The sequence below is a fragment of the Manacus candei genome, unplaced genomic scaffold (genome assembly GCF_025592945.1).
Source record: "Manacus candei isolate 608988 ecotype Guabito, Panama unplaced genomic scaffold, ASM2559294v1 h1tg000024l, whole genome shotgun sequence".
Lineage (NCBI taxonomy): Eukaryota > Metazoa > Chordata > Aves > Passeriformes > Pipridae > Manacus > Manacus candei.
In genome coordinates this window covers 5,696,708-5,709,869 of record NW_026138072.1, presented here as the reverse complement: position 1 = coordinate 5,709,869, position 13,162 = coordinate 5,696,708, and the positions used below count along the sequence as shown (strand labels likewise).

Here is a 13,162-nt window from a genome sequence, read left to right as displayed (position 1 = left end):
ACCACCAGTGTTCTACTCACATCTACACTCAATGGCTCCAATGATCATTTTCAAAGCCTAGCTTGCCAGGGAAGCTGTCTTCACATCAAAACACCTTTATGCCTACAACCAGAAGAGCTAACTCAAAAGTAAAGTCCAAACTGCACCAACGAGCCTTTAATAAGAGGTTACTAATAATAATGGACACAGTTTATAGGAAAAAGCTAGTAAACAAGGAGACCATTTGCAGAGATGTTTCAAATTACCATCTATTACTCTGTGTTAAAATTCTTCATGAGGTTTTCAGATAAAGTAATAATAATCCAAATTCTTCAGAAAATGGAAATTGGGCTAGGTTCAAAAGCAAACTAATTAAAACAAAAACATATTTCCCTCATTAGCTGATACAACTTATGACTGGAAGATACTATGAGATCATTCAATTTCCTGCCCAACAAATTAAGACTGTTCTCTTTATTTTCATAATCCTGTCTCAAGTCATGAAAATGCTTAAACATAAAGGCTAACCCATATTCTAGCAAATATCACCATTACATTTCTGATGAGAGCATACTACTACTTCCCACGAAGTCACAACAATTCTTTCAATATTGTTCTTAAAACGTTCTTGCATGTTTGCTATTGAAACAACACTGCTCTTACAGTAAGTATTTTCAGTGAACTATCCAAGATCTTGGTTTTGAATGGATACGGTGATGTTAGTATTATTAATAGTAATTAAATTAATTGTTCTAATATCCATTGGCTTCACTTCCCTTCCTCAAAAAACTCTTCACCTACTCATCTAGATCAGCGTACATTACACAGTTAAAGCAACAGTTGCTGACAGTCTCATGTGTCCCTTCCCTAGAAGGATTATCAGATCAAGTACCAGTAGCAGGACAAAGCTTCTGGATACTGAATTTTGAACACAATAAATTGTTTACAACAGCAGAGTATATTATTTACAAGCTTTTACTACACAGCACATTAACAATAACTTGTGACATTTTAAAAATAGTTATTTGAACTCAGGGTTATTTTTGTGTTTGTTTTCTGGAAAAGAGAGAAGAAACAATGTAGCTGTTTTATTATTAGCAACTCCTAAGTACTCCAGTTGCCAACAAAAGTGCAAAATAGGTTCTAGATGCAGGTTCCTCTAAAGAGTTCAAGCCACGTTCGTTTTCTTCACTTGCTTTTGTATGATACTGAAAAAATAAATACAGTGTGGCATTACAGAATAACACAGAGTAACATTATAATATCACCAAATGTTAATAATTCAGATTCTTCTCTGAAGAAAATAAAGGAGAAAAAGGACTGTGCCAACTTAGAAGATACTCTGAATGACTAAAGCACCAGGCTCAACATTCCACAATCCCCCCTTATTCTACCACCTCTTTAGCCCATTCTTGAGCAACAGCTCAGATATATATACATATTAACTAACTCAGTGAAGTTGTGTATCTTTATAATATCATCATTCTTCTTCCCTCTCCTCCTAGCCTTTCTTCCTTCTCTCTCTGCCATACTCCTGATGGCTAGGTTTTCATCTCTTGCAAAGATAAAGTCTGGCAGATATAGCTTTAGCTGGACTGAGTCCTCACTTCAACTGAAGTCCTCTCCATGAACAGCAATATCCTGGTGGATTGCAATGCTATGTGTCTACCAATATTAAAAATGAACTGTTAAAAGCACATCCTCAGAAAGGAAAAAGTGCAACCATTTCTGAAAATCTTTGCTTCTCAATGCCTTCTTCAGCTCTGCAAAAGCAGCATTTACATTTGCAAGAAACACAATCCTCACTGTCTGTCTGTAAAGTGTCTTGTCATGTTACAGAAAGAAATGTAAAACGATTAAATTATTAGAAACAATCTGTTTTAAATTCTAAACCTGCTTGTGTAATACTATCTCAGCCAGAAAAGGAGAGGACGAAGATGTTACTGGAGTAAGAAAACAGTTTTAAAAGGCATTTACCTTGAAGGGAGGACATTCAATTGAAGAGAAAGAAAACAATGCTGGGAAAAATGAGAAAAAATATGCAAGACAAAGGTAAACATGAAGAAAGGACAACACAACATCATCTCTAAAAGCCAGAGAAATGAAGTGAGCAGTGAATCCTGAGGAGCACAATGGGTTACAGAGTGTTTATTACATAGATTGTTCACAACTCTTCAAAATATTCTGTCATATAAAAACGCTGCAACTGCCTATCAACAACTTTAAACAAAAACCAGAGGAAAGTCTCTCTCTACATTTATGGAAACAAGGGGAATATCAAATAAAATAATGTGAGCAGCAGAAATACTCCCCCAAGTACAAAACATAAATGGTTCTTCAATCCCAGTTTAGGCAGCTAAACAGAGCATATACTGCATTTCTTTTTTTTTTCTTTTTTTCTCCCAAATATTTGGATAAGGAAATTAATTATGAGACGGGCAAGCTGCTGTCTTCAGTTTCTAAAAATTAAGTCCAGGCTTACCAGCTAACTAATATTGCTATACTCTACAGAATGTACTCTTAATTTTCATGTAAGACTTAAGTTCTGTCAAGGAAAGACCTTTTCTCAATTTTTCAAGCAGACATCCTTTTCTTTATGTACACATAATTTGTCCACATTTTAAAGAAACGTACATTATTTTAAGCATTCTGATGTTTTCAGAGACAGCTGCAGTAGTCATTTTCAGCTAGCTCTAGTATTAGCTCAGTACTAGTTAGAGTAGTAATATCATGTAGGAGTCTCCTAGGAGCTTGGAGGCTACTTGCCTGTTCTACAGAGCATGCCCTATAGCTACTGACATATTTTATTTTGGTTAGTACTAACTTACAGTACTAGTTCAGTTAAACAGCCTAATTACAAAGAATTTCGAAGCAAAACAGTTTTACTGGAAACAAGAGTTAACACGACAAATAATGAGTATGGAAAAAGAAGCATTCAAACAAAAATAGCTTGAATTTCCTGAATGCTCAGCATTAGTCTTAACTCTGCTCCACTCATGTCAATAGGGAAAAAAATGCACAGTGTATCTTATTTTAATCTCCTGTGCTCCGATAGTGAAATCCAAACCAGTGTTCTGTTCTCCCCTGAGACACCTTATGTATCTTCTAAATCTAGCACTGCAGCTCATACACCATATTCAGTTATCTTTGCTTCTTGCATAAAAAGATGCTACATTGGTTTAATGGAAACACTACTGCTAACATTTTTTCTGTGCTACTGGAACACCGAATACTTTTTTGTAATGTTTCATATTTACTTTTGAATTATTTTTGAGTTTGATGTTGAAGCTCTCTTTAAAGTTCATTGTGCCTAGCAGTAGATCATTGAACAGCCATCAGGCACCTTACTTTGGGAAAAGTTCCATTTTTGGTACAATGCCCCACTATCTACCATATATACATTTATTTTAGAACTGAATACATATAACCAAAAGCAATGAAGTAAAATTCTTCTACTCAGAGATGATCCTGAATATTATTTTTCACTAAAATATTATAACAGGTTCAACAAAATATTGGATATTATTTATTTTTTTTAATGTAAACAGAAATACGTGACAATATTGAAGAAATACACTTTGGAAAGTAACAAATGTGAAATTCCATAACCAATTTCTTACCACTTTCTGTGATTTGACAAACATATTTCATTCATTCAAAACAAAAAGAAAAACCTTGCCTACTGATGCTGCAAAAGTAATTTTAAAAAATCCTTGTATCTGATTTAAAAAGAAATTAAAGTGGTCATACAGCCTTCCATCAAAAAAAAAACCCTACATTTTCTTCTCATATAAGTTGTTACTGTAAAAAAAAAAAAAAAAAAAAACCACCCACACCTATTTTTCCTTAGCCTTCCAGGTTCTTTGAATCAAAAGAAAATTAACCCAACCAACATAAGACAAAAGTTTTCAGGGCTATTCTCATGATTAGTAAATATAACACTACACAGGAGATGGAGACTAAAAATAGCAGTAGGTCCTCACTCTCAGGGCAGTCTCAATTCAACCACAGAAGATAAGATGCTTTCAAAATTTCTTCAGAATTTAATCATGCACTTTGAAGTGTTTGAACTTTTGTATTACAGTAATTCAAAAGAACACACACAGAACAGAGATACAAAATGGTCTTTGTCTGCCTCCAGACACTGGAATTCACAGATTTTATAAAGCACAAAGAAAACCAAAGCAAGTCTCTGACTAGTTTTATACCTGGCACTCAAGATCCTGTAGAGTATCATCCATCAAATTTCAGTCTGCCAGGGCAATTAAGAGCTATAAGGAACAGGAACATTCCCAGGTGCCATTAATTCAAAGATGCTGAATTACACATGTAATATACGGACAGGCTTCCCAAATCCTCAACTTGCTATGCAAGAACACACAATTAAGTATGTCTGTAGTATGACTAAGCCACCAAACCCTCTTAATCACAGTTGATACTAACACCACTTTTTATTCAGAAAAATCGTGACTACATTCAACCTTTTGAGAACGCAGCATGGACTAGGAGATACACCATCATCTTTGGTATTACTAAAGTCACAAAAATTTATAAACATGTACATATGGTCTAGAAAAACTCCTCTATATAGGAGGAACATAGGAAACGGGTGAGAGAAAGAGTACAGAGGTGAATGTTTTCTGCCTTCTAGACACAAAGTTTAAGATTTTGGAAAAACTGTCCAAGAAGCAGGAATCACAAATAAGGATTCAGCGATATACTCTCTATTGAAATAACATCTTTTTATCTTTTTATCTGAGCACGTGAGGAATTTTTTTAAGACAGATATAAACTTAATGAACAGGTTTTTACTTTAACATTAAATTCCTAAACTATTCCAAAATTAATAGTTTTATTTGAAAAAAATAGAAGACATGCTATTTCAAAACTGCAAATGAGGCAGAAGAAATAAATTCCAGGTCACACAGTTCCTCTACAACTATTTTACTTACTCATCTTGGATCTGTTTCTACTCGCAACATTCTTTGGGCTTATTAAGTTTAAAATTCAGACCAAGATCAAATTTACTATTACAAAGAGCAACAATTATTATCCGCTGTGAAAATAAAGTGGCTTGTGTGTAACTTAAGAAAAGTAACAAATGGCTAAGTAGGGGATGCTCAAACAAGGAACATGAGGCTTTGTTGCTCACTTTGCCTCCCTACCCCAAAAAATACAATCAACAGAAACTGCAAGAATTTCTCAAGTAATCCTCTGCTTAGAAAAATTTGACCTGGGAAAAAAAAGACATATATGACATAACTATAAACCACAGAGGTATATTTTAAGATGCTAAGTCAAGGTGTTGGGATTTCAAAGCTTGTCGTTAGCACAATTTTACATTAATGAAGACCCTCCACATTTCCTGTGCTCCTAGATATCATCCCAGTTACCAATGCTGCTCAATCACTTTCTTTTTTTCCCCAAAGTTCCTGTAAGAGACAAAATTGTTTAAAATTGCATAGATTCCTGCAATCAACTAACAGAAGATTTCAAGCACAGACGGAAAAGCAAATTAAAGAGGGACATAAACCATGGATTCAGCAGGTCTGCTTTAAAGTAAAAAAACCCCTTTACTTCAGAAATACCAAGCACTACCCATCATCCGCTGCTTCATTTGTTTAGAACTGCAGTGACAAAGAGTATCGGTATTTGCTTAAAAGAAAGACATTTACCGTAGACCAAGCAAACCCTCAACAGGTAAGGAAAAGAGAAACCTGAGAGCCAAAAGGGAAAGAGTGGATCATTCCATTGGTTTCTTTTCTTCAATATGAACTACCTTTAATTAAAGAAGGATCAACTTACACAACTGACAGTGACAGAAGTGCACCTGTATTGCCTTTAGGTACACCACTGGACTGGTTACCATGGGAAAGGATTGTAGTCAAATGCATACATAGGCTCTGCCATTTTGTCTGCACCAAGTTCAGAACACTAACAGAGAATAAGATGTTGCAGTTTATAGATCTTGATGGATAAAGCTTGCACTGTATATCGATAACCAATTTATTTTTTGCCAATAGTACTGCTGCTAACGAAATAGAAATTAAGATTCTCCAAGAAACAAATGGTTCTTGCTCAGTAATTCCTAATCAGCATTTCCTCAAAAACACCACATGTCTCAAGTTAAGTACCCAGTTCCCAAATTTCAAATGTTTAACGGGAATTTCCCTTGTCCTGCACAGCTTCTTTTAAGAACTGCTGAGCTAAAGGCTAAGTCTAACCTAAGCGTACAGTCCCAAGTATTCATGGAGTCAAAAAAAACAGTGGAAGACAATATGCTTCCATATTCTGTGGACTAAAACTACTGCTGAAAATTCCCAGACTAATAACCAGTTGTATACCCAATATCAAGAATTAATTCAGCCCTTTAAATAGACATGAAAAGAAAAAGAAAAATCAGAATTACATACCCTAACGCAACAGTTTAAAAATAAACTTTTACCTAACAATGCTATAAGTTGGACGTTCTTACCATGACAATTTTCTCATACTCTAACTCCAGTCACCAAAGAAAAACTCAACCTGAATTCTACAAAGACAAAAAATTATGCCACGAAAACAGATAGCAAGGAGATATGCTTGCACTGCATCGCGGAAAAAGCAATCGCCACTACGCATTTTTGAACACAGTGTTGGTAGGATACATGCAGGTAGCTGAAGCAGCCAAACTTGACTTATATCCATACAATAGTATTAATGTGCTGTCTGCAAAAATAAAGAATTGCCTAACGTGATCCATACTCACAGTCACATCTAGATAGATCCTGTTACATTCTGGACCAAGGCCACTGAAACAAAAGAACAAGCGTAACGTTCTCCTTTTATAATGTGGAAATCTGGGTCCTCATATACCTCAGTCCACGAAGACCGAGAAAGTTGAAAAATCCCCACACGCTTATGCTACAAGTTAGTTAGCAGGAAATCCTCAACTACTTTGTCTAAACAATACAGGGTACGGGAAAGACATGGCGTGTCCTGAAATATCCAAGTCTTGACAGACACTACCAACAGCAACACAGTAAATAACCGCTAGGGTCAGACAGCTTGTTTTTTTAAAATCCTCACTCTAGGAACTTATCTGCTGAACAAAAGTTGTACTTACTCCAATTTCACTGGAAAACGTCATCTCACTATATAAATACCAGATTCAACACCCAGAGCTTACAGGAACCTAGAATTTCTTGGCCTCAAGTGTCTAAATTGCACTGCCAAAACAACCACCACATGTTGCTGCTTCTATTTAACAGAAAAATTCAGACCCCAACACATCGTCGTCCAAGGCAATACAAGAACAAAAATATGGGATCTTGCCAAATCCATCATATACTTGTTCAAAAACATCTACAATTGCACAGAATAAAGTACTGAGCCACACTCAGATTCTGAGTACGCAAATCTGCACCTTTTTAAATCCTGGTCCCAGAGACCTTGGAAAGGTTAAGCCTCATTTTCTCACTAAGGAACGGGACAACAAGAAGAAGGAAGACAACGACTGAAAAAAGATGTCACAGATTAAACTAAAGGTGACACCAAAGTGGAGACATTTGGACCAGTCTCACCTCTTGGATTCGCCTGCGGGCCCGCTGCAGCACCTCCTCGTACCCCTTCTGTCGCAGCTCACTCAGGCTCTCGTAATACTCTTCGGGGTCATCGGTCTCGGTGAAGAGCACCTGCGAAAGGATCTTCCAGCCACAGGTATCCAGGCTGTGGACCAAGTAAACTTGCAGCTTGTAACAGAGAGCGTCCATCTCCTGCTCAGATAGTTCCGGGGCTCCGAACAGCACCGTCCACATGCCCGACGGCTCTTCGGGGAAGGCAGGCAGGTAGGGCTCCAGCTCCGAGTTCACCGAGCACAGCTGCTGGTGCACGGCCCGCAAGTCCTGGAAGGAGAAGAGGCCGGCCCAGCTGCACTCCTCCCCCACGGGCTCGGCGTCGGGAGCGCCCGACTCGCCCGCCCGCGGGGGCGAGGGTGGCAGCGACAGCGCGGCGGCCGCGTCCTCCTTCCCCAGCTCCAGCACCTCGATCTCCTCGGGGGCACCTGCCGCCTCTGGGCCGCGCTGCGGCCTCCGCGCCGGGCTGCCTTTGGCGCGTAGCGGACTCTGGGGCAGCGCCTCGGCCCGGGCGTGGGCGCAGCCCCGGGGCGGCCCCGCGTCCCTGCGCGCCGCGGGGCCGCCGGCCTTGGGAGCGGCCGCGGTCTCGGGGCCGCCGCGGCGCAGCTCGCGGGAGCCGCTGCGCTGGCGCTGCGCCGTGCGGTTGTGGCAGGTGATGGCGAACTTGCCCTCGATCTCGTTCCAGGCCACGATGAAGGCGAACTTGTGCTTCTCCCGCTCCTGGAAGGCGTGCGGCCTGACGGCCACCCAGTCGGCCTCCAGCGTCTCCTCCAAGGCGAAGGCGGACATGGCGCCGCGCGGCTCCGCACACGGGAACACGCCTCCCGCCCTCCGCGCTACCGTCCCGTCAGCCGCCCCGCAGCCCCGCGCCGCCTCACCGCCCACTACCAGCCATCTTAGCGGCCGGAGGGGGGGGGGGGGTGTGCGCTGATTCCCCACCGGAGCGGCGGGGGAGGAAGGGCGGAGCGGACTCGCCTCCTGCCGCTGCCCGCGCGGTCCCGCCGGTACCAGCGCGGACAATGCCCGACGCCCCCGCGCAGGTACCGGGCGCGCGTCACGTGGGGCTGGATCTGTTTACAAGCGGCGGCGGCGCTGCGGCAACTCCGCGCCGGCCCCGCCCCCCGCGCGACCCGCGCCGGCCCCACCCCCGCCGCCGCCTGTCCCCATTGGCGGAGCGAGGCGGGCGGAGCCTCGCGCCGCGGCCCCGCCCCTCCTCAGCGGAACCGCCACGCTCGCGCTCCCGCGGTGGGCGGAGCAGGAGGACGCCCCGCCCCTTCTCTGAGGACGCCAGCGCGAGCGTGCGGGCGTCGGGCGACGCGCGCCGGGAGGGGCCCGAGGGGCGAGCGTGGTTTTAGTTGCTGTTGTATGGCTTAATTCTGACTCGAAATTTAAGGAGAATACTTAAAAGACTTGTTATCAGGAGCGCCGGACGGCGAACTTCGTGCAGCAGGAGTTTGCAGTTCTGGTTAGCCTGCGAAAGTGCGCAGCTTCTGTTAAGAGACCTGGCGACAAGGGCAAGCTCCCAGCAGTCTTGGGCAATTGCGTACTTCATAGCTGAAGTAAACTGCACTGAGACGTGGCCTTTTGTGCTCACGTTGGCCAGTCCTTCTTTGGACTGCCGTGCATTCCGAAGTTTCCAAGTTTATTACAAAGCACACAGGTTTCAGTGTGGCAGGACAGGCAACTCTCATAAGCTTGTCTCAAAGGAATGATCAGTCACCAGTAATTCTGAGTTTAAGGGCCTATTTCCTGGTGCCCTTTGGGATATCCCATGTACAAATGAAGAAAATACTTCTTACTATAACAGTCCCAAAGTACTTGCATCGAAAAAAAGACCAGTAGACAATATGCATTGGCCCGTGGGGTTGGTTGACCTTGGCTGGATGCCAGGTGCCTACCAGGCCACTTTATCACTCCCCCTTTTCAGCTGGATGGGGGAGAGAAAATCAGATGGAAGACAACTCATAGGCTGTGATAAGGCTCTCTACTAAAGCAAAAGCAAAAGTTTGCATTCTCAGAAGACAAAGATTTTATTCTCTACTTCACATCAGCAAGTGATGTCTGGACACTTCCCGGGAAGCACACATACCAGTTGCACTGTAAGGTAAATATTGTAAATAACAAATGCCCCCCCCTTCCTCTTCCTTTCCTTAGCTTTTATATCTGAGCTGATGTCATATGATATGGAATACTCCTTTCATCAGTTTGGGTTAGCTGCCTTAGTTGTGTCCCCTCCCAGAACCTTGCCCATTCCTAGCCTGTTGGGGCAGGGGCAGAATATTGGGGAGACAGCACTGATGCTGTGCCAGCACTGCCCAGCAGTAACCAAAACACTACTGTGTTATCAACACCTTTCTAGCCACCAGTGCATAGCACAGCACTGTGAGGGCTGTTATGAGGAAATGAACTTCATCTCAGCCAGACCCAATACAGCCCATCAGTGATATTGTTGTTCTGCTCTAAATCAGAGGAAGCACTGGGGAAATGAAAAATTTTCATTTGCATTTGCCAGAAAAGCAAGAGTGAGTCACAGCCGCCTTCTAAAGCATACCATCCTTCAAGGATGAAGTGTCTGGGGAGGGCCTCTGGCAGTTCCAGCATTCTCTGGACATTAACAAAGCAGTATCACATGTACAGGAGAATATACCCAAAGTCATAGCTGTTAGAAAAAAGGAGGAAATTATGACTCAGCATCCAGAAGACAGGCCATATCTCTGTTCTTAAACGTGATACATACTGTACATCTTGGAGTGCAGCATTCTTTCCTATTACTGTAAATGTTGGCATCAGATCAAAGCACCTGTGAAATGTTGTGAAAATGATTTGATTATACCACATGTAGGAGTGGCCAAGAAAGCATGTGAAGAATACATCGGTGGAGGAAATATAGTATCTTTCTGCTAGGTATTCAGAGAGGTCGTGGAGTCTCCCCCTCTGGAGACATTCAAACCGCACCTGGATACCTTCCCAAGTAACCTGCTTTAGGTGACCCTGCCTTGGCAGAGAGGTTGGACTAGATGGTCTCCAGACATCCCTTCTGACCCTAGCTATTCTGTGATTCTGCTAAACAAACTTTTTGGAGGTAAATGTAAGCAGCAGCCCAATTTTTGTTTTTTGTAATGCAAGAAAGAAAAAACAATGGAGACGCAGCAATATGTATCTCTCCTTATATCTCCAGGCTTAAGAAAATTTAACATGGATCCAAAATTTCTTATCAGGCAAAGGATGAGAGTCCTAGAATTTCAAGTATATTACTGTAGAGGCTGAGGTCTTCAAAGTGGTATTATTCTGGCTGTCATTAGACAGCGGAGGGGCAAGCCAGTATGATTTAAAGGAGGGATTAGGTAAATGTACCATTTGGGAGCTGTGTGAAAACTAGTTTGAAAAACATTCATCTACAATCAAATTTCTGATAGGCCTGTTTTCAGGCAGCAGCAAAGTCATACCATCAGCTCTCTGTAGCTGTTATACTTTGCTAAAATTGTACCCTTACAGAAAAATGTGGAAGGAAATAGCAATTTCTTAAAATTACAGCATCAATAAGCACTGAGTAGCCTTCATAGTAACTTCTGTATGGGGGACATCCATAACTTGTCATTCATAAAATACAAAGGGTAGTCTTTTCAGATGTTGGTGAATTGTTCTTGAATGAGTTAAAGGAAATACGTCACTGATTTCTACTGAATAAACCAGCAAAAAAATTAAAATTGCATTCTAAAATACCTAAATTGTGTCTGAACAGAGTTTTTGGTGGGGTATTCCCTTCAGCACTAAGCAGAAGTGAGTTAGGTAGCAGCCAATCCACCTGATTTGTTGATTCACCTGCTTTAAAAAGGTGACAAGTTTGCAGCAACTGAAAGAACTACTTGGGAGTGTCTCTGAAAAAAAACCAAGCTGTCTAGAGAGAAAGGAACTGCTGCCATGCTGCTGCTGAGGACATGATACATCAGCACATGAGGATCCTGCTGCTATCATGGAAACTACGTGCATGAGAGGCCTGGTTACCTTACCAACAGGGCTGTTGGAAGTACCAGTTACTTAGCTGACAAGCTGGATTATTATGTTTATAGATCCAAAGCTTTTTGAGAGCCACGAGACTCCTGTCACCAGTGAGCTGAAATGTAAGGTTAGGAATTCAATTGATGCCCTATTTCTTTGTAAGAAGTGGGTCAAGCACCAGAACTTTTAAGACAGGGAGTACTTTGAGTCATTGCTATCCTTGGGCAGTCTCCAAGCAGTGATATTTAATAAGATCTTGAATTAGTAAGTCAGCAAAGAGTAGGTTTGCAAACTTCCAGGAGTTAGCTGGAAGTTTTTCTGCCCTCCAGTGTGATCTCCCTGAGCTTGTATCTGCTGGTTCTCTGATATAATCTCAGTGCAGGCCAGTGCTGGGAGAACAATGAAACTACAGAATCCAAATATGGCAGAAAAGGTAGCCTACCTGGGCAGATTCATAAATGCAGAACCGGACTGGCAATGGGATGAAATACTATGGAACTGCACATACACACTTACTTGCATGTGTGTAAAGTGGATTGATAATTGCTGGGTGTAAAAGGTTGGGTGCTCTGTGGCTTGAATAACCTTAACCACTGCCAAGTGATCTCACTTGATGCTGCCTGAATTGTCTTCTGCATGCTAATGTTGTGAACAAGAACAGAAATAGTCCTGTGTTTGTACAACCATTCCAGCACCTAGTCTGTGACTCCTGCAGTGTAGTGCAGTCTGAACTAAATTTATACCTGACTGGATCTGAATACTTGAAACACTTTGGATAAACTAGCTTTAGTACAAAACATTCTTGAGAAAGCAGATCTCATCTGGGAAATCTAGTTTAAAGTTTGATCAATTCCAAACAACTGCTGTGGCAAGATGATTTCTGTCCAAACGCAAGACTATAGAATTCTCACCTAACCAGCTACGCAATTCCTTATGGTAGTTGAGATGAAAGTGGTGGAATATTTAATAGCATGCTTCAAAGTACCATAGCATCAGGAGTAGGTTTAGATGTCCTGAAATTGCTGTTAAGTATTGTGCTCTAAACAGCTATGCTGGACAAGCATTTTCAGTAGTTTTCTGTTTGATAGTATGATTAAAATTTTGATGTGGGCAAGCCAAATAGCAATGTCTGTTTGTTGTTAGTTGGAGTCTTTTTTTTTTCTGGCAAAAGTTTTAGTAGTGTTTCTGAGTTTCTGTTTGGATGAAGTGAAACAAGAAGCTGGCTGCCTAAAAGCACTGTTGGCTTTGTGACGTCTTAGTAGCAATGAAACATCCACCCAAAAGCCTACTGTCTAGTAATAGTTGTATCTGCACTTCTGGAAGTGCCTACCCTTAGCAAATTTAATAGAACAGATTTGGGGGAGTTTCGAAGGACAAGAAATTGCATTGTGCAGCAGAACCAGTATAGCTGCAGTGCATGTGATAGCCTATCCATTTTATGGAGAAAAACTGTATAGCTTGAATATTTCTGCTGGCTCTAAACTGAAGAATTTTCTGCAACCAAATGTTATTGCAGTTGTAGGATACATGGAGTTATTACTGTGTGATAAGCTTTACAAATGTGTGATAAA

The 13,162-nt window shown here is 41.7% G+C and overlaps 1 protein-coding gene across 2 annotated transcripts in view; it reads right to left on the bottom strand.

Annotated features, from left to right (window-relative positions):
• Positions 1 to 8,685, bottom strand: part of JMY (junction mediating and regulatory protein, p53 cofactor) — a 131,347-nt gene extending 122,662 nt beyond the window's left edge. For both annotated transcript variants that reach the window (XR_007904626.1, XM_051788097.1), the window contains exon 1: positions 7,542 to 8,685. Coding sequence is in view for 1 of the 2 variants with exons in the window: in XM_051788097.1 (XP_051644057.1) it covers positions 7,542 to 8,381 (840 nt within the window). In the remaining variant the exon portion in view is untranslated. The remainder of the gene's footprint in view (positions 1 to 7,541) is intronic.
• Between the last annotated feature and the right edge of the window lie 4,477 nt (positions 8,686 to 13,162).